General features: G+C 40.0%; 2 protein-coding genes across 5 annotated transcripts in view; both read right to left on the bottom strand.

Annotated features, from left to right (window-relative positions):
- Positions 1 to 1,291: 1,291 nt before the first annotated feature.
- On the bottom strand, positions 1,292 to 8,112 carry TEX30 (testis expressed 30). Of its 3 annotated transcripts, none has more exons than XM_019663854.1 (6): positions 7,974 to 8,112; positions 4,691 to 4,764; positions 3,980 to 4,210; positions 3,168 to 3,219; positions 2,442 to 2,647; positions 1,292 to 1,752 (listed from the first exon to the last, which is right to left on the bottom strand). In XM_019663854.1, the coding sequence occupies exons 2-6, from the start codon at positions 4,703 to 4,705 to the stop codon at positions 1,579 to 1,581; spliced, it is 678 nt and encodes a 225-aa protein (XP_019519399.1). In that variant the 5' UTR covers positions 4,706 to 4,764; positions 7,974 to 8,112; the 3' UTR covers positions 1,292 to 1,578. The 3 variants fall into 3 exon arrangements, with proteins under 3 accessions (XP_019519399.1, XP_019519400.1, XP_019519398.1); XM_019663855.1 differs by having other exon boundaries at positions 4,691 to 4,778; positions 7,974 to 8,075; XM_019663853.1 differs by lacking the exon at positions 7,974 to 8,112 and adding an exon at positions 6,679 to 7,755.
- A 3,380-nt stretch (positions 8,113 to 11,492) lies between these two features.
- POGLUT2 (protein O-glucosyltransferase 2) overlaps positions 11,493 to 21,605 on the bottom strand; it is a 13,008-nt gene continuing 2,895 nt past the window's right edge. Inside the window, exons 3-10 of one of the 2 annotated variants that reach the window (XM_019663863.1) lie at positions 20,716 to 20,921; positions 20,455 to 20,532; positions 18,123 to 18,295; positions 17,764 to 18,001; positions 15,803 to 16,012; positions 14,740 to 14,829; positions 13,449 to 13,556; positions 11,493 to 11,736 (exon numbers count right to left, since the gene is read on the bottom strand). In XM_019663863.1, the coding sequence (XP_019519408.1) occupies positions 11,719 to 11,736; positions 13,449 to 13,556; positions 14,740 to 14,829; positions 15,803 to 16,012; positions 17,764 to 18,001; positions 18,123 to 18,295; positions 20,455 to 20,532; positions 20,716 to 20,921 (1,121 nt within the window). In that variant the 3' untranslated portion in view covers positions 11,493 to 11,718. Of the gene's footprint in view, positions 13,557 to 14,739; positions 14,830 to 15,802; positions 16,013 to 17,763; positions 18,002 to 18,122; positions 18,296 to 20,454; positions 20,533 to 20,715; positions 20,922 to 21,605 lie in introns of both variants that reach the window. The other variant, XM_019663862.1, reaches the window with a different exon arrangement.

Here is a 21,605-nt window from a genome sequence, read left to right as displayed (position 1 = left end):
CTAGGTTTTTATTCATTATGTATCAGGAAAAAGTTCCAATAATAGGTGTATAAACAGTAATATAAAACTAGGGTTGCTCATTGGTTAAAAACTTTCCTTCTGGGCCGGCCGAGTGGCGCGTTGGTTAAGAGCTGACTTGGGACACCAGCTCTGAGCAGCAGGGCCCCAGTTTGGATCCCACAGATGAGGGCCAGTGACGCTGCCCTCTACGGCTGAGATGTTGAACAACAGCTCAACCTGGAGCTGGGCTGCCGTGAGTCACCCGCGAGGGCATAGGCTACAGCCACTGCTGCAGTGGGTTGCCATGGGCTACCGTGTAGCCAGCAGCCAGCGTGAGCAGCCGTCCAGAAGCCGGTGACTGACCTGCCTCGCCCGGGAGCGCAATGATGGTGCCAACTTGGGCCAGTGAAGCAATGTCCTCCACAACTAGAGTGAAGAACAAAAGGACAGCAACTTGTCTGTTCTCCTTCCCCCAATTCCCTAGCGCTGTTCCCAGCCCCCAATTCCCCAATAAAAATCTTTAAAAAAAAAAACCAAAAAACTTTCCTTCTGTAAATATCTTAGTTTAGTACAACAAATATTTATTGAATAATGAAGGCATGACATTGAATAGTAACTAAAAAGTGCTTTATGGATACAAAATGAGTAAAAACTATTTCCTGACTTGAAGGAGTATATAATTTAAGTGATATGGAACAAATATGTCAGTAACTTACTGAGAAGGCACAGTGTACTTAACAACAGAGAGGAAAATACTATGTGGGTTCAAAGGATACTTGGTTGGGGTAATACAAAGAAAGCTATAAAGAGGGAAATAGAATTTAAATGTCTTCAAAGATGAGTAGGATTTGATACCAGGCAAAGACTAACAAAGAAGAGTTTCAGAAAGAGGAGACAGACAGACTTGTTCCATAACTTTGTGTAGTCCAGGTTAGCTGGAGTATTTGTGTGCAGGTTCAGAGCACAGGGGAAACGAGGCTAAAATGTTGATAAGACCTATTGTGGAGAAATTTGAATGAAGGAAATTTAACCTTAATAGTCACCTTTGGAGATCCACCAACAGATTTTGAGTTGGAGGTGTCAATTGGTTTACTGAAACAAAAAGGCAATAAAAAAAGAAAATCAATGAGGCTACTGCAATTATATAGATGAGAACTGATGAGAGCCAGAATTAGTGACTAACTTTACAAGTGTTGTTACAAAAACAAGTGTTGTTTTCCTTTATTAAAGTTGACTCCTGGAAAACTAGATAGAGCACTTTCTCAGTTGCACCGCAATAAGACAAAAGTTCCACTGTAACAAAATTCAAAAGTTTATTTTTTCAAAACTTAACTATATTAATGAAAATAAATAATATTTAGACCATCTTTAATATTCGTGCATCATCTTTATAGAACTATGCTTTCAAAAGTCATGTTGTAAAAGACATCAATTTCACAACTAGAACATGTATTAAAAATTAGGGAACACTGGAGAACCTTAGTCAGAAATATATCTCATAATGCTGAGATTTATGCTGGTTTTTATCAAATTAACTATATTTGTATTCAAAATAACACGGCTTTTAACTAAAGACAATTATTTCTTGTCCATTTCGGTGATTTCCTGGATCCAATACAAAATCTGTGTATTTATTTCTTTGAAAACATCATTTGTTGACCGTCCTTTCACTGCCATGGAATGATTTGCCTTGTCAATCCAGTGGATTTTATTAGGAGCTTGCATTTTCTGTGCCACTTTCTCCAACAAGTTCTAAAGGAAAAAAAAAAAAAAAAGAGGATACTAGACTAATGTCCAATAAACATCCTCTCTCCCCAGCCCCACCTATACTAGCATCCATTCACTAAATATTCATTAAATACGTACTCTACAAACAACTTTTGAGGCAATGGAAATGTGCAAGGAAATGTCCACAGAAGTGGCAGGCAGTCCACATCTTTCAGATACAGCCATACTACAGGACAAATATTCATTATTATGATAAAAATTAAGTAAACTGGAGAAAAAAAATTCTTCTAAAAATATTTTTCTCAAGGAAATTATATGCTTTGGGAAATACATTAATATTTACTAATATGTACAAGTTACTGATTTTTTTCTCGAGTCAATTTTATAAAAAATTAAAGCATCTGCTTGAATGTTGAAACGATAAACCAAATGTACAGTCTAGAACTCCCCAGACCACAAGATTCAGATTAATCCTTTATTTCCCAAGTATGAGTAAATTTATTTACCAACTCTCTTTCCAGAGAAATGAATTTTGTCATTATGCTTATATTTTTTAGGTTTTCCAAAGCAATGGGGTAACTAAGGTACCAATCTAGCACTAGTCAAATCAGCATCATTTTAAAGACTGAATGCTGCAGGTAATAATATCTTGTTCCTAAGATGTTTTTTTCCCAGTCTTTTATTTTCACACAAATAATGAAGTTGTGAATCACCTTTTCACACATTTCATCTGCTGCGCCCGACACAAATAGTACAGGGTCTTTTATACGAAAGAGATCTTCATCTCTAAGTTTATGCTGCTGCTTTGGATGGTGCAGTGGATAAGAAATACAAATAAGACCTCGAACGAAATCATCAGCATCATCTGGCTCAATATGACACATTACAGAAGCAGCTGCTCTTGAGCCCATTGAACGACCTAAAATCAATTAAAATTAAGTTCAGTTTGAAGTATAAACATTCATATAAAGTTGTGGTGATAATGTAGCAAATTAGATTTCATTTAGTATTCATATTTATATATCAACAAATTACTTTACTCCACAAAGTGGCAATTAACAAGTTGGAATACCCATAATGGACACCTATATCCTTGTGAAGTAATAAAAAAGAATCCCAGGTCAAAATTATTTTAAAAATAAATTATTTTTCTGAAGGATCGTGAGGACAATCCTCATTAAGGGATTTTTTTGTGAGAAGGTGAACCAGGGATATAAATAAAAGGAGAAGTCTTTGGGTTACAATATATGACGTTTACATTTGCTTTAAATATATAAACTACCTTGATGTGATTGATACAAGGAAATGACTTACCAAACCAAAAAAAAAAAAATCCTTAAATTAGTTCCTGTCATCAATAAATTTTAATTCTCAATTACCTATTCCTATATTATTAATAGCAGATTTAAAAACAAGTTTTCACGAGTATTGCAACTTACCTCCAAGGAAAACACCGGCAAGTTTGTATTCTCCTGAGGTCTTTAGGTAACTCTAGAAAAGTCAACCAAAAAATTATCAACTCTTCTCCTATATAATACTTCACTGGAAAATCAACATATATTTCTCATCATTGCTGAAACGTAGAAAAATCTTTGCAAAGACAAGCACAAATCTTAAGGGATTCTTCTTGAAAGAATGAACCAGTTCTTTGCTCTTCTGGTCATGCCTTCACTATCAAATCATATGCTGGGTAATACAGGCAAATATGTGAGCAAAAAAATCACTTCACCTGTCTAAAAAATTCAACTACTATTGTAAAATATTTTTTAAAAGAACAAATTACATTAAAAAAAAGGCCAGTAAAAGATTCCCAACTAATGTAGAACCTGAAAATAATAATAATAACATCTAATTTAAAGCTCTGAAAAATTTGACAAGCTTGAAATAATTTGGATTTAAAGAAATTTCAAATGTGCTTTATCTAGGGATTTTATAGTTTCTAAATAACATGTATAAAAATCCAAGCTCTATTTGTATATTCATAGTATAGTAGGCAAAATATCCAGAACTATATTCTAAAGTTACATACTTCCAATAAGAAAATTATATCATAAATGGCTTCCTTGGCAGTATCATGGAGGAACATTTGTGTTGTGGGCATTCATCTCCAGGGAAACGTCATTTACTGCTGAATTTCCAAGAATACTCATTAAAAGATTTTTAAATTAAATGGCTTCTAACAAAATTTGTCTTAAATTAAGAATTTTAAAACAGAATTCTGTTATAAGTAAATATAAAGAAATTTTCTTACCAAAACTGATTTATATGCCTTAATTCTATGTACAATATTAAGGCCTTTACAGGTAAATCTCAGGCAAAAAAACCCATGAGATGCAAGATGGGATGCCAGTGACATCAAATGAGGAAGATTCATATCTCCTGATGCTCCATGTGTAAGAATTATTCCATATGTTAAGCTCTTGTTAGGTACCAAACAAACAGCATCTAGTAACTTATTTCCAAAAGGTATTTTTAATTTAACCTGGAATTCAAGAAAATAAAGGGATCAAAAATTACTTCCTTGCCTATTCAGACAACTGAATAACTAACTATATGTCTGTTCTGCAAGGCCCATGAATCAAGTTTTGACCTCCAAATAAAAAGCAATGATATTAATAGCTAATATTTAAGAAGTGCTTATGTGTCAGGTACTATTATAAGTTCTTTATATGTATTAACTCAACCTTCCTAATAATTCTAAGAGGCAAATACTATTATTATCTCCACTTTATAGAGGAGAAAACTGAGGCACAGTCGGTTAAGTAACATGTCCAAAGTTATATAGCCACTAGCTAGGATTCAAACTTGGGCAATTTGCTCCAGTCTCACTCTAAACCACTAATGCTATACTGTCTCTCATAGTTCAAGTTGAAAATAAGAAAACTACTCTGGAGCCATATGACTACAAAAAAAAGACAGAAAGAAATCCTGAAGATGCAGAACATATGAAAATATGTATTACCTCGGTATGACTCATTTTCACTGTTGAATAACAAACTTGAAGTGCATTACATCTGAGAAGCAAAGGACATCTCCCTGAAAAGAAGATTCTGTTGTGAAAGATGGGTTGGCAGACATGGGTATAAGAACTATGAATGAACACATGCAGTAGCTGAAATAATCACATTTAGAACTACTTCTCTAACCTAATATCTTTACATGTGCATTATTTGATTAATTATTTTCAAGGTTCCTATGGGCATTCAAAACCGGTTATAGGGCCAGGTATGGGGCTGGCATAATATAAAGCCATTGTGATACCTTAACACGGAAACCTTAAGAACACTCATATCTAAGTAGGATGCTGTATGTTGGCACACATATACATATTTTTCTAAGCATCTTTATTCTCAACCAACTATCTTTAACTTGACTTCACAGCATCTTTCTATTAACCCATTTCCTTTATCATTATCATTCTCAACTCTTCCTCCCACCCTGCAATAGGAGTATACATCCACACCCTTTGGCATGTGACGCTGCAGAGACTCCTAGTAAAGGAGTGTGAATCTCCACCCTGTTGACTTTGGGCTTGGCTATGGGACTTGCTTTAACTAATGGGCTATACATAAAGGTTTCAGTGTGCCACTTATGAATAGAGGCATGGCAAATTTAAAGAGGCCCTCTTGAATTCTCACCCTCAGCCATGAGAAAAGCATGCTGCAGATATTTTTGGGTTTTTAGCCTGGGCCCCAGCATGAAGACATATGGAGCAGATATGAACATAACACTAAAGTCTGGAGTCTAGCCAAGATCTACACAATTGAAGAACCATGAAATGTTGACCTGAAGAACCAAGAGCATGAAATGTAAGCCACTGAGATTTTGTTATACAGCATTCCTTCCTACTTTAAATCTTTTATTGTTTAGGACATTATCAGCATCAGGAGCTCCATCGTTCATCTCTTTTTCCCATTAACGTTTTATTCATTCATTCATTCATTGAATAGATAACATGATTCAAGGTTCAAAAGGTACCAAAAATATACAGTGAGATGTCTCCCTTATTACATTTTTGCCTACCACCCAGATCTCCTCTCCAAACTCACCAATATTACCTGCTTCTTGCATATATCTTTCCAGATATTTTATATATTTATATATCACACACACACAACCCTCCATTTTCTTTTTATAAACTGGTGATATTTTTTCTGACCCTTTCCCCCCCCACTTAACATATATCTTGGTGATTACTCTTTTCTTTATACAATGAGATTATTTCTTATGGCTGCAGAATATTCCAAGGAAGGGTTGACCTAGTTTATCTCACCATCTATTAATGAACACTGAGACTGTTTTCAATCTTTTGCTAAAATAGTATTGCAACGAGTAGCACTGTGCTTACATTATTTTCAAATGTGTACAGATATATCTATATGATAAATTCCTAGAAAGGAATTGCTGTGCCAAAGGATACTCGTATTCACTTGTGATTAATTTAAGAAACACATTTCATTTTTCAATGAGTAATATATGTACATGGTACAAAATTTTAAAAGAACAAAATGTAAATAAAGTCTCCTCACATTCTTTTCCGCCAGCCAACAAGTTCCTTTCCCTTCCTATAAGCAACCACTATGATCAACTTACGGTGTAGGTTTCCTTCTATGTGTATGTGTGTGTACAATTCTCCTTTTTGAGCCTGAAGGGTGTTAGTCTGGCTGCAAAAGTTCTGAGATTTGAGTGGGAGGAGGATGCAGGACTTTAGCTTCAGTGTCCATTTTCATAAATGTAGCCCCATAATTAACTGTAACTGGGGTCCCCCGTTTCAAAGATCCTGTTTTAAGTTCTCAAGAGAATAAAGCCTCTCATCTTCTAATGGGAGAAAGGCAGTCACCTAACAGTGTGACACAGGGAAGGAGATCTCGATATCTAATAGCTTTTCAAACAAACTTCACCTCCGTCATCTTTACTGAAGCCCTCCACATCCATCCTTAGCACCTTTACCTGCACTGCCAGCTCCCGAGGTGTCCGCCCAGGGCTGCCGGTGTCTGTGCATTCTGAAGATTCGGTGGTTTACACAGAATTGCTGCACAGTATTCCCTGCTGCTGGTTCAGAATTAAGCTAAGATTTGCTAAGACATTTGCTTTCAAGTAACCCAATATTTTATTGCTATTGGTTCCTTCCCATTCTCTCCATTCCTATGGGTTTAGATCTTAAAAAAAAAATCCCTTTAATTTTAGTGAGATTTCAGGAAGGAGTAAAATTAGATACATGTATTCAATCCACGGCCTTAACACCCAGAACGCTCTAAAATTCCTCAGCAGCTTGGGTTTTTGCGTGTTTGCTTTCATGACACGTCCACGCCTTTCCAGACTTCCTGAGGACCTGTCTGTGCTTCATACCCGGCGTCCGAGTTCGGGACCACTTCCGAAACACCCAACCCGTCCCTACCGAGACCCCTGCCGCGACCTGTCGAGGCGGCCCAGGTTGTAGCCTTTGGCTCTGGCTCCCTACAGAGCGGGGTCTGACACCTGGCTCGGCCTCCAGATCTTCATCCGCGAACGGGGAAAGCACCACCGACCTCAGGGATGCTGCGGGGATCAGGGGACAGTCTCTGTCCTGTGGCGGTGTCCCCGCGTCGTCGGCACTCAAGAGTGACTTTTATGACTGCTACTACTCTGAGCGCCCTGAGCGATCACATCTGACGCCGAGGGACCAAGCCGCCACCACCACTGTAACTTGCAGTTAGAAAAAGGCCTGTGAACCAGCGATGACTTCCACGGCAGTGTGCTGGGAGCCACGGGGCAAACGCAAACGTTACGCGTCCAGGCTCCCAGGGCGGCGGACAATCTGGCCCCGGGGTCGGCACCACCAAGCCGGACCAGGGTAAAAAGGTGAAGCGGGGTTTGGAATTTCAAAGGCACCTGACAAACCGCTTCTTCACTCAAACGCCGCGCGCGTGCCCCGGGCTGTGCGGCGGCCGCTCACAGCTCGCAGGCGGTTTCCAGCCGGCCGCCTGGGACAGGCTCTTGGGACCCGGGCTGAACCCGTTCAGCTTTCCCCACCCTCGCCATCCCCACATTCGGGCCTCCTAAGCGCCCAGGGGGACGGAGCCCCAGCGGCGGGTGCCCGTGAGCACCGAACTTACACCGAACGCCTCAGGAAGCCGGCCAACTGCCCAAGAGGCGACGGCCGGCCGGGAGCCCGAGATACCTCAGGCGGGGCCGGCAGGCACACTAGCACGAGCTTGGGCGACCACTTTCCGCTTGGTAGCGCCAACCGCCGCCGCCACACTTACCGGGGAAGGGGAAGTGGCCAGCAGCAGCCCGCAACCGCCCTCACTCCCTTCAGAGAGCAAACTACCACGCTCGAAGTGACCGCCTTGCCGTACCGCCGGAGCGTTCCGTTACCCCGCATGCGCGCGCAGGCCCCGCCCCTGAGCGTGCTGGCCTGCGCGCGGGGCACGCTGGGGGCGGGAGTTTTCCCGCGGCTGTCCACCGTGACAGGGCCGGGGCGGCTGGCAAACATATGTGCGGCTGACGAGCAACCTCCAGCTGCTGCCTCGCCGCCAACTCGTTCCGCTCTAGGTCCGTCCCTATCCCAGTCACTCCATTCTCGCAGTTGCACAGGTCAAAACGTGGGGATCAACGCTAATTATTCACTTTATCACACCCCACAATGAATCGATCCCATTGGCTCTATTTGCAAATACATATAGAATTCAACCGCTTCTCATACCAGACCAGTCAGAGCCCCATCATCTTTGCCTGGATTACCGAAATAGTCTGCTAGATGGTCTCTTGTCCCCTCCCCCAGCCCCTCTTGCTATGTTGTCAATACAGTGGGCAATGGGACCCTGTTGAAATACAAACCATTTGGCTCAACATTTTGCCCATAATTAAAGGCCAAAGGCCTTACCAAGGGTTTATGTGGTCGGTCCCCTCACTTCTTATCTTGCTATTTCCTATTCTCCTTTCCCTGGCTCCTTCAGCTCTAGGCACCCAGGCCTCATTTCTATCCTCACATCCAAACCCACTAGACATGGACCCACTACAGGCTTTTCGTCCCGGCTGTTCCCTCTTCTTAGTGAGATCCCCGTGGCTAGCCCTGCATGTCTTCACGCACATATCAGTTGCTCAGTGAGGCCTTCCCTAATTACCTTCCTACCCTTCCCATCCTTCTACCCTAGTCACCTAGCATAACATGGAGTGTCTTGGTCTCCTCGCTAGACTGTACACTCCCCATGAAGGCAGGGTATTTTGTTGTTTTACCTTCAGTCTCCTGTGTATGAACTAATGCCTGACAAATCAGTATTTCTTGAATGAATGCATCTTCCCCAAGCCTAGTGCAGTTGGTAAATGCCCACTTTTTTGTCACAGCACATGAATGAAATAAAATCCAGAAAACCACTTGTCATTTACCTCATTCGTGTGGACGGAAAAGGGGCCACACGTAAAAACTGACAAGCTCAGGAGACTGCAAATAACCACATAGGATGGCATGAACATAAAAATTCCTAACTAAGGTGGGCCATGGCGGGGAAGTCAAATCCTTGGCCTGTAGTTTCCTTGACAAAGGTCAATCTTTACCTTGAGCCTGTCTGTAGTCTTTTTGCATCTAAGATAACATACCCTTGCAGTATCAGAGTAATCTCTTTTTTCAGACCCCCCAGGGGCACAACCCACCACACCAGAGCAGGAATCTACAAAATCCCTCATTGTTATCTTGTTCCCCAAATACTATCTCTATGTGCTGTAAAATGCTATTAACTATGCTGTACCCACCAATGTAAAAGAAGTGTGTGGCTCTCCATTTTACTTTTTATCCAGTCCCACAGATTTCCCCGCTTTGCTTTCTCCCACCCCCTTAATCTACAACCAAAGGATTTCATGTAATTCTCCTCCTTTGATTCTAATGTATAAAATAAGTTGCACAACGGCCATTTTTCCGGAGCATTTTTTCAATCTGTTGAGACTTTGCTCCCAGCAATTGTCATCAGTTTAGCTCAAATAAACTCTTACAATCTTTCTCTTATGCTGGATGTTTTTTGTTGACAATTGTTTTCCTGAATTACAAATCTGAACATTTCTTGTCTCTTAATTTTCTAGCTATGCTTTTAAAAACAACCTTATTTACATGCCATAAATTCCACTCTAAGAGTACAATCTGATTTTCAGTAAACTTACAGTCAGCCGCACTGGAGGATGGGGGATTCCTGTTCAAAGGACTTAGCAGGGTTCTTGCTGTAACTGGATTTTTTTTTTTCTAAAAGATCCTTTTTTTTTTTTTTTAAGATTTTTATTGGGGAATTGGGGGGATGGGAACAGTGCTGGGGAACTGGGGGAAGGGGAACATACAAGTTGCTGTCATTTTTGTTCTTCAATCTAGTTGTGGAGGACGTTGCTTCACTGGCCCAAGTTGGCACCGTCATTGCGCTCTTCCCGGGTGAGGCAGATCAGTCGCCGGCTTCTGGACGGCCGCTCACTGCGGCTGCTGGCCGCTCACGCTGGCTGCTGGCCGCTCACGCTGGCTGCTGGCTACACACGGTAGCCCATGGCAACCCACTGCCAAAGGGGCTGCAGCCTACGCCGTCGCCGGCGCCGGCGCCACGGCAGCCCAGCTCCAGGTTGAGCTGTTGTTCAGCATCTTAGCTGTGGAGGGCAGTGTCACTGGCCCTCATATGTGTGATCTGAACCGGGGCCCTCTGGCATCCCAAGCGAGTTCTTAACCATCGCGCCACTCGGCCGGCCCTGTAACTGGATTTTATAAGGAAGTGCACTGTCTGACTAAAGTTTGTCAAGCAAAGAATCTTTGTCAGTAGTTACATGGATGTTTTCTTATAATTTTAAACTGCAGATACATATTTATATATTTCTCTATATAAAATACAATCCACAATTAAAAAAATTTCTAACAGATTATTTAACTGCAGGATGGATGGTAAAGGACCAGAAAAAGGACAAATAAAGGAACTAGAAATCCTAACACTGAACCATAATATAATGTTTTACAAATTCCTTGGATCTTTTGTAAAACTTTATATTATGGTTCAATGTTAGGATTTCTAGTTCCTTTTTAGTTCTCTTAATCACGTTTCAAAGTGATTTTCATTCAATCAGTCATTCAGCCATTCTAGTTAGTTGCAGGCACTCTATTAAATAGAAGAAGAGCATGGTCTCTGTAGTCAAGTTGATTAAAATATGGTAAGGAAGAGAGACAACCAATTACATCACTACCCCATAGCACTGTAAATACAATGATACAAGTATGCAGATGGGGAGATTCAGAGGGGTGATTCCTGAAATGAGCACTGAAGGCTATCTAAGCCAGAGGAAAACGAGAGGTCATGGCATTCCAGATCAAGGGGAAAGCATATTTGAGGAAGGTAAGAAAAGCCATCGAAAGAACAGTAAGGTTTTGGTTTTGCTAGACTACAGGGTACTTATTAGGAAGTGGTGAGAGGTTGCATTAAAGATTCAGGCAAAGAACAGATTATGGAAGGCCTTGTAAGATGAATTAGTTAGGTTTGGCTATGAGTGACTGATATCCAAAATAATAGTGTAAATAAGACAAACGTTTATTGCTTTGTCATGTATACCATGTGTCAAAGTGGGTGGTGGCTGCTGTGATGCTCCAATCTGAGTACAGGACCCACACAGATCCCCTCCTTGTCTCTCTCTCTGGAATCTTTATAAGAGCTTGTTTGAGCCAAGCTGATGACATTTGCAAGGGAGCTAGATCTCAAATGCTCCCCCAGACACCCTCTTTCCTTACTGCTCCATGGTCCAAACACAGCTAATAACTAGCATAACACAGGCCTTTAAAATAAAAATGGTTTTATTATAAAATTCTAAACGTGTGCTTTACAGGACAGTCATGGGAATACTGCATAATAAGAAGAAACATATTTTCATAACCCAGACAATCACATAGCAGATTTTATATTGTTCATGGAATTAATATTTAAAAAACATTCTTTTTTTTTTTTTCAGTTAAGAAGAGTCTTCAGAGCACCATTATTTGAAGGGAAGGTATTTTTCATATCAGAGTTCATCTTTGGTCTGCAATTAAGAAGCAAAATATTTAGAGCCATCAAAAAGTATCTATGAGTCAGGAAGACTTACATTAGTCTAGTAATGGTTTTCCCCTAAAGATGAAAGAAGGAAGAGAAACAGCCAAGTTACTGCCAGAGACTTGTAGGATCTAGGACTATTTTTGGAATCACCTAAGGGTAGAGTTACATTGTGTTTTATAGGGCTACTAATGTGGTACTCGAATATCTAAGGGTCTGTGTTACTGTAAAGGGCCTTGTGTTATGAATGGTATCAGTGAGGGGCTACGGTAGACAATGAGGAAGAAGTAAACAAAGCTGTCATTCTAGCCTCTAACTTCTACAACTCAGTGGAATCATTTGGCACCCCTTGAAATCACTTAGACAAAGATAAAAGATAAAAAGAGGAGTGGAGAAGGGAAGCTGCCCAGTTTCATTTGGAGCTCACAGAAGCATTCTGATACCAAATTATGAACTTGACGAGAGCGTACCTTTCAATTAGGGCAATTTGTTTTGTCACTGGCTTTAACTACTTTATGACTTTGCAGCACTGACAGGGGTTCAGGTTGATGACGTTCTACTTTAGAGGGCTAGTTAGTAGCAAATGAGTTCACAATACAAAACAAAACCAAAACAACCAAAACTCTAATTTGTTGCATGTGCTGTTGTCATGGTGTAAATACTCCCACCAGGCGGATTCCAAGCTACCAAAATTTAACAACTATGCAAAATTTTTAAATATCTAACAGTCATTGAACTTGTATGAGCTGGTTCCATCACACCACTGGGCCTCTGGTTACCTTATTCCTTTCAACTCCGCTTGAGAGACAGACATAATATTTGCCAAACCTGCCTTCTCATTTTTGGTTATAATACCACAATTTTCAGTTTATCCATTCAGAGACATGACGATGCTGCTTACAAAGTGTCAAGCCAACATATTATATATAATCATAATATATATAAAATCACAATTTTATACAATATACACTCCTACAAAGAGAAAACAACTATAATGAAAACAACTGTCCCCTCCTGCACTGTCTTCATACACAACCATGCACACAATTTGAAGATGAGGGATTGGTGTTTGGTCCTTGCTTTACTATAATCCAGATAGATGATTCTGAGCTAAGTTCTCCTTTGGGCTCAGTTTTGCTAACTGTAAAATGAAGGATGGATGACCTCTAAGTTCCTTTTTAGCCTGACAAGTCCATATGTGAATCTGCCTTTTCCAAACAAAATCAGTATAGAGTGGTATCAACAGAGATTGCTTTTCAATGAATAATCAATGAATAAAAACCGTTACATAAGTTTTCATCTCTGAATTGGAATGATAAACTTTGCCAAACCTATCTCAGAAGGAGGTGAGGCTATTAGGTGATGCATGTGAAAATATTTTTCAAACATTAAATAGCTACTCAAATGCCATGTGACTGAATTCTCAGATTAAAAAAGGCTTTCCTCTACTTTGCCAGGAACTCTTCTCACTTAACTGAATCTTAACGCCTTTTTGCCTTGTAATTCTCATCTGTATCATTCTATGAGAAGAGAATGAAGGCTCCAGGAGAAACTCAAATAGTTGTTGCCTGACTGAATGACTAAAGGAATGAATGAGGACTTGGATCAAAGTTCTTACTTGGGGCCGACCGAATGGCTCAGTTGGTTAAGAGCTTGCTCAAGTGGTTAGTTCTTACTCTGACATTGGCCAGTTGTGGTTACCTTTTTCCTAAGGCACGTGCAAGGAAAGAGGTCATCCTCCGTCTGTGGTTCTACCCTCTTCATGCCCTCTCGGATTTGGGGCTCACTCACTTGTAAATTGGCATATTCCTACATAGGTAACAATATAAAAACATTCCTTATATAATGCTTAAAGTACAATTACCAAATTAGGTATGCTAGAATTTGCTAGAATATGGTCCATTTAACTTACACATGTCAAGATATGCTATGCAAAGTCCTCCATACTCCCCTTAAACACCCAACAACAGAGCTTCTGAGAGGCAGCTGTTCTTTGGACCCTGACCACCTATTTCTAAGGGATTTCTCCAAATGTATCCTTCATTTAAACGACTTGTATTCACTTACTTAGTTTTTACTCCATTTTGCCTTGCAGTGAAAATAATGACACAATCTTCCCTAGACTGAGAATTTGAGGACAGAGACTATTTCTGCCTTACCCACCATGGCTTGCACAGCGTCAGTAACCATCTTCATTCATTATGTGCTCCCTGTTGCCAGGCTCTGGGCTAGGTTTGTATGTTCTAGTATGTAAATTGAATGAATGAGCAGTACCACGTAGATCTTTTGGAATTTAGATAGTGAATCCCTCCTGCTCCTTCAGTTTACACACTTCATCCTCTAGCCCTTCACCATTCCCTAGAAAAGGTTATAAAGGGGAAGGGGCCAGTGCAGATCAGGACAAAACCCAACATTCTTCTGTAGCAGTCTAATATATGGGGCTCAGCATCTGCAATCCTGAGATTTAAAAAACTTTAATTTAGATCTAGTACTACTACTAGCAAATCATTTGTTTACTATTGCATTAAAAAGAAAAAAAAATAACTTTCAAATTGTCAGATATGCTTTGATTACAATCCCTAAATGCTTAGGTCCATGAAAAGAATTTCCAAGAGAAGGCATGGCTCATATGGGTGCAACACAACAGTTATAAACATACCTTACACAATGTAGACAAAGAAATAGTATCGTGCTAAGAGAAAATGTGAATCTATGTACAGTAACTTTGCAAAATCAGATGCCAATTTCCTAACCACATACCACATAGTTCTAACGTTAATACTTTTCCCTTAATGTTAGAGCATTCTCTATTAGCTAATCTTTGTTTTTCTACTATTTTCATTATTTAATATTTGTCCCTGATTTTCTCCCACAGAGGTGTACATTTATCTCTGTATATTAATATACTTTTAGAAATTGTTAAGTGAAATATTATTTGCTACTAACATGACCAATTACATGTTGTATGTCTATTTTCTTAGAAAATACTGACCTGGAAAAGTTTAAAATAGTAACAGAATATGTCATCACCCATGAGATTATTTCTTGCAAATTCTTGTCCTGTTTTTGCTATCTTCTTTGCCTAAGGGAACAACAACAAAAAAATCGTTTAATGAAACATATCTTTTCACATGCAAACATAGGAAAACTGATCTTCAGAGTACATTTTAGTGGGACAGTATGTCGGAAAAATATATTTGGGGGTAGTCTTTCGTGGAACATTTAACAAGGTATGTTTGTTTAAATTAAAAGGAAGGGTTTTAAGACTTGAAAAGTTGAGAATTCATATTAGATCTAGAATTAAGCCTTTCTTGGAGAGAAAAGGTACACATTTAAATGAAGTAACAATGGCTTTGTAAAGTAAATGTAGGATGAAGCTTAATGCACTGCCTTAAAGATTTTTAGCAATTAGTTCGAAGTTTATATCATGAAATCTCTTTTTAATCCATAGCCACAGTTAGTGTTTCCTCCTGCCAGGCTGGCTATTTTAATTTTCATATTCTGGTAGCAGTGAGAGAGTGCTTGAGGCTCATATCAACCTGACTAGAAGAGAGAGCATAGTCAAGGCTAAGGTTTAGCTTTTTGTTTCATGAGCAGACTGGACAGTTACCGTATTTCCCCATGTATAAGATGTGCCCTTTTTCAAAAAATTTGGGGTCTAAAAACTGAGTGTGTCTTATACAATGGTTGTAGATTTTTTACTTGTATTTCCCACAAGTGATGAGGAGTTGTATGAATTTTATGATGAGTAAAACTTGAGTTCAATAACTTTACGTGATACATTTTTTTCAAATTTAGGGTCCCCAAATTAAGGTGCGTCTTATACATGGGAGCGTCTTATACATGGGAGCATCTTATACATGGGGAAATATGGTAATCCAAGCTTCAATGCCTGTGTTCATCCTGAGGGGAACTGTGCTAGCCATGGGGAGGTGGCTTCCCATTTACAGGTAAGAGTCTACATCTGAACGCTTCCTGAGCATCCCGAATGCTTTCCAGGCACAAGACATTTAAAATGAACCCATGACATTGGGGTACAAGGAGACTGACCTTACCTCTTCATCGTGATCTTTTGCCCATTTAAGTTTTTCTAGGAGATCGCTCAGGTTGCTTTTAACGGGAATGTAGTGTTTCCAGGGCTGCAGCTCATTATAAAAGTGTTCATAGTAGATGGAGTCCTGTTTCAGCACAACGCTGTCGCCGACAAGAAGATATGGCAGGCGATATGCCGCGACAGTGCCATCAATGTTTATTTGATACTTGTGCTGTGAACAGCAGTAAAGTATAAGGATCCCCATTAAATTTCCTTTGCCTCTACTCTCTTTATTTCTCCTCCCCTTTCCAGACAAAAAGCCTCACTGTCCTCAGATACAAACTGGTCAGATTTTGCCCTCCGCTTTCACCATTTAGGAAGTGCTATTATGTAACGGTGCTGACCTAGTAAAAGGCTTACTTTGATGCTCTCCTAAATTTCCCAAAGGGGCCACAAGTCTAATGTTGAAGCAGCCAATAAAATAATAAAACTGTTGTCCTCAGGCTACAACCTAAGGAAAGATAGATTTATGGTGACTTTGTAATCCCTCTACTACTTTATTGACCACATTCTATGATGGCACATTCTATGCCATGTTAACCATATATTTAAATATCAGATGACCACACACAAGTCTTAAGGAAATTAACAAGCTCTGAGACAAATACATCTATGAATAAAAATATTCATAGCACTGTGGTAATCACGAGTCTTTAGTTGTAGCCAATTCAACAGGTAGGAATATAACAAAGCCATGACAGAACACCCTGTGAGGGGGGATGGGTGGCATCAGCTCTCTTTGGTTTTAACCATTTCTTTAAAAAAATCTTTGCGATATGCATATGGCAACACCGACAATTCAACTAAGGAATTCTTTAGGTCTACCTGTTGCCACATAACCCATCAAAACAAAAAAACAAAAAAAACTTAGCCATATACAGCAGAGACAGAGCTCGCTAATCATTTGCCTTCCCACCTGTAGGACAGGTGACTACCTGTTGCCCACCATTTTTCCCACAAGGAACTTCAAAAACTACTCAGTAGAGAACAGGGCAGTGTCCTACTGCATGAAAAGTGGAGTTGTTAGAAAAAGGATCACTCCCCAGGAAACATGAGCAGTCCACATTCTAGATAGAGAAAGTGCTCTCCCTAATCCCCAGAATTCCCATGCAGACTATTTGGCTGGATTTCAATTCATTTCCCCACCAGAGGGCCTGATAAGAGGCACCTGGTTTATATTGTCCTTAGTCTATTGTCATGCCATGGCTCTGGGGAGAAGTATTTGTAAAATCGCTTATATGTATTTATTAATACAAAAAGGCTTTGGAGCTGAAATGTGCTTGAGGGTCAACTGGGGAAAATACTTTAGCTCTCCGCTGGCCCCAAGGTCCCTGATGTATATTTAATGCCAGGGGTGGGTACTGAGTACAGACTTAGGTTGCCAACCAGTCCCTGGGGTCCTATGTCTTGATAGTCACTAAGTTTTGTGCTCACTTCTCCTACCCCTTGTAATTTGCAGGCCTCTATTTCCCTCTCCCAAATGAAGATACAGTTGACCCTTTAAAAACATGGGGTGAGGGACACTGACTCTCCCCACTTCCCCAGTGCAGTCAAAATCGTGCATATAACTTTTGACTTGCCCAAAACAGTTGTCTCTTGGTATCCAAAGGGTATTGGTTTCAGGACCCCCGCCGACACCAAAATCTGCAGATGATCAAGTTCCTTATGTAAAATGGCATAGATCAATGCACATAGTCAGCCCTCCACATCTGCGGATTCCCAGCCTTGGATGAACATACCATTATACTGTTTTTGATCTATAGCTGGTTGAATCCATGGATATAAAACCTGGAGATATAGAAGGCTGACTGTACACTGAAAAAAATCTGCCCATAAGTGAACCCATGCAGTTCAAATCCATGTTGTTAAGGGTCAACTGTATTTGGAAAAATGAAAAAGGATTGGCCACAGATGATGTCATACCTTGAAGAAATCAAAAAATGAAATGTGTTTCACAATGGGGCCATATAGGCTTTCATCGTGTTTAAAGAAGAAAAAGTTGGTAAAGGCAGCATCTATGAGTTCTGGGTGTTTTCTGCTGAGTTTAACCAGCTCGAGTCTCTCTTTGCGGCTGTCTCGCCCTCTCCAGACAGCTGTGGAGTTTTTGCTTTCCCAGGGCGGACCCGTGTTAGCTTGCACAGACATCATATCCAGACTTACTCTGGAAGACAGAAAGTGCAACAGATTTTCCACCCAAACCATCACATCGCAAAGGCTGTTGGGAAAGAGCTCACCACAGAAAGAAAACCAAGGCTCTGGGTTATCTTTGACCCATCTCTCACCGGCCCATGGTTTCTAGAACAGAGTCAGTAAGGTCATAGGTAGGCATCACGATATCCTTAGAATCCGTGGAACCACACCAGGAAAAGATTGGATGGATGAGTGAACTGGATTTCTTTTTTTCCAAAGGCCAGTCTCCCAAATTAACAAAAAACTCCACATCTGGCATCTTCACCTAGAAAAAAGAAAACAAAGAGCTTATTCACATTTTGCATTGCATAATGCCTTCTATTGATCAACGTGTTGGGAAAAGCAGTCTCCTGTGTGCCGTGTTCCATGGCCAAATAAGAATAACCTAGGGCCTGGTACATGTCCTTACCAAGAGATAAAGAGCCCCCTCTCACAGTCTTGACTGGGTTTATCTCCTAGTGAGGAATATACTCTTTTCCTTCTGCTTAAATGCAGGGATCAGTGGCCCTCAGGCATGCCCTCAGCTTGCTGTGTCTCACATCCCACAGGAGGGGGTCAGGGAGCTTCCACTGCAGCAGAAAGTGGGAGGTGTGGTTGGCTGTAGAGTGGACTGGCTGGCCCTGGGAGATGGACACACTGAAAGGAGCTGAATCTAATGCACACTCCTTTGCTCTAAGTTAATGCTGGACCACGGGAGCCTGGTGGGCCTGTTGTCTGTTCTTATTAATCTGAAACCATGCACTGGTATCTTTCCTGGATGGCACTTACCTGCCTTTTAACCTTGGCCACACTTGTGTCATATTCTATATTGAAGTGCAACCTGACGACCCAGTGAGCAATGAAGCACAATAAAAATTAGAAATTGTACCAAAGGAAAGGCCAAGCTTCAGGTAAGGATAATTACCTTGCTTTGAACAGAATATTGTCATATGTGTAAGCATACTAGATTTCCTTTCTAGGGTGCTCAAATGGGCCAATTGACTTATTTCAATAGGGATGAAATGACAAAGGTAATCTCTGTTCTAATACTGACAAGAGACTCTAAGATGATCAAAGACAGAAAGAGAACTATAAAAAAATAACTACAATACACAGTACTTGGAACTATTAACTCTAGTTCCTGGTTAATAAGCCAGATGCTTCTATTTTAAAAATACACCCCAGATAGGTAATGGGACCAGGATTTGAACTTAGAAAGCCCAACACTAAAGCCAACACGAGTAACTTCCAAGCTAGACTGCCTCTACTGGCACACACAGGTTGAAAGAACCTGTTTTATCTAGCTATGGGAAAATGTTCGGGATATTTATAAAATAAGATATATATATATATATTTTAGACAAGAACAGAGCTGGTTAGTTTGAGAAGTATCTTGAGAAACTGGAGTCCTGAAGAACATTTTTATTTTCCCATGGATTGACACAGAGGAGCAAGAATAACTTGCCAGGCCTCTGATGCCTTAGCTTAAAGGAGGCAGAATACTAATGCTATATAAGTACCCAGGTTTGGAATTAACTCACTATAAATGTTTTGCAATCTTAAGAAAGGTACTATGATTTTCCATGAGTAATTCAGCCAAGATATACACACAGGTTATTCAATAAATAACTAGTGAGCAATTGATAAAAATGATGGTATAGTTTTTTTGTATCAGCCATTTTACTATCGCTGTCAAGAACTCCACTAGAATCTTGTTCAAGCACATTATACCAAGGAACAGGATACAGAATGTGACAAGTCTTCTTTGGGCTCAAAGTAGCTATAGTACCAAAATAATTTTATTGTAAGGCATTTTTTTCTCTAAGGTATTGTTATGGGCTGAGTGTGTCCCTCAAAAAGATATGCTGAAGTTCTAAATCCCAGTATCTCAGAAAGACCTTATCTGGAAATAGGGTTGTTGAAGAGGTAATTAGTTAAGATGTGATCGTACTGGAGTACGGTGGGCCTTTAATCCAGTATGACTGGTGTTCTTGTTAAAAGAGGTGAAGACATAAAGGCACAGAGGGATAGCTCCATGTGACGACAGACAGAAGACTGGACTGATACAGCTGCAAACCAAGGAATAACAAGGATTGCTGGCCACCACCAGAAGTCAGAAAAAGCCAAGGATGGGTTTTTCCCTATAGGTTTCAGAGGGAGCACAGCCCTGCTGACACCTTGATTTGGGACTTCTAGTCTCCAGAACTGTGAGAGAATATATTTCTGTTGTTTTAAGCCACCCAGTGTGTAGTATTTTGTTATAGCAGCCCTAGTTAATTAATACAGGTATCCCACGTAACATAAAACTCCAGAATAGTATTTTAATAAGGCTCCAGAATACAACAGCCCTGATATTGTTATTTTTATTTAGAAAAAAAAACAAACTATATTGTAAAACCTGGGCTTCAATTGTCTATTGTACATAAGAGAAAAAAAAACACTTACTTTTCTAGTCAAAGAAAGGAGTATGGCATCCATGAAAATTCTAAAACCTACATGTTCACCATGGGTCTTGATATAAACCTGAAAGAGAATCAAATGTTTATTACATGAGTCTAAAAGTACTAGTAGGCTTCACTGAGGTCAAGCTTATCACAATGATACAATGATTTTTAATAAAAGTATGTTGCTAGTTGTAGCCAAACGATCAAAACAAAACAAAACAATCACTAATACAAACACGTAAACTTCAACTATGAATTGTACCTTGTTATCCTTCAAGGTATAGTGACACAAGCTCTGCCTTTGTCCAAATCGCTTTGGGATTTCTGCTGCAATCTTTTCTGGATCAATGGTAGGAAAATGTGCCAGATCTCTCTGAATCTGAGCAATGGTTTCTGGGCAGTTCATCTCCTGTAGCCAGGCTGCACTATCTTCCAAAGGACAGTCACAGTTCTCATGGTAAACTGGCCCTAATTACACATAAGTAACAAATAATACAGTAGTGATTTTTACTCAGCATTTGAAACATGTAACAAATATCCATAATATGGCTTCATAAATTTTGCCTAGGTGATAGGAAGGGCATTTTGATATAAAAATATTTTGAAAGAAACATTTTTTTATTACAATGGAGCGTGACTTAGTAAGTCAGTATTTTGTTCTAACAGTTCTTCAAAGTGAAGGAGAGATTTTTTTCAGAGTCAGGCTTGCTTTGCAGTTCAAGAGAAAGCCAATGGGTACTATGTTTTGCTCACAGGGGCTACTATAGTGCATGATTCTTTATGTCTTCTGTACTTAAGAATAACCAAACATTGGTAAAAGGATATCAAAGGAGTATACTTGTTTTACTGAAAGACAGAAGTGATATGAAATTAATAATTCAATTATACAAACAGATTCTTAAAGTGTCTAAGGTATTTCCCTCAATGAGTAAATCATTGTCAATAACAAGACAAGTAAAGGACCCCTAAAAGGCTTGTTATTTTCTTTTTTAAAGAATTATTAAAAAAAGGTAATCTTCAAGGGCCGGCCGAGTGGCTCAGTTGGTTAAGAGCTCGCTCAAGAGTTTGAGCTCTGAGCAACAGCGGTTCGAGTCCAGCCCGAGCTGAGCAGCTGCTGAGCTGCCAACAGGTAGCAGGATGGCTCAGCTAAAA

The sequence above is a fragment of the Hipposideros armiger genome, unplaced genomic scaffold, assembly GCF_001890085.2.
Source record: "Hipposideros armiger isolate ML-2016 unplaced genomic scaffold, ASM189008v1 scaffold_408, whole genome shotgun sequence".
Taxonomy (NCBI): Eukaryota; Metazoa; Chordata; class Mammalia; order Chiroptera; family Hipposideridae; genus Hipposideros; species Hipposideros armiger.
Note: the sequence above shows the minus strand (reverse complement) of the source record. Positions and strands in the feature narration are given on the sequence as shown.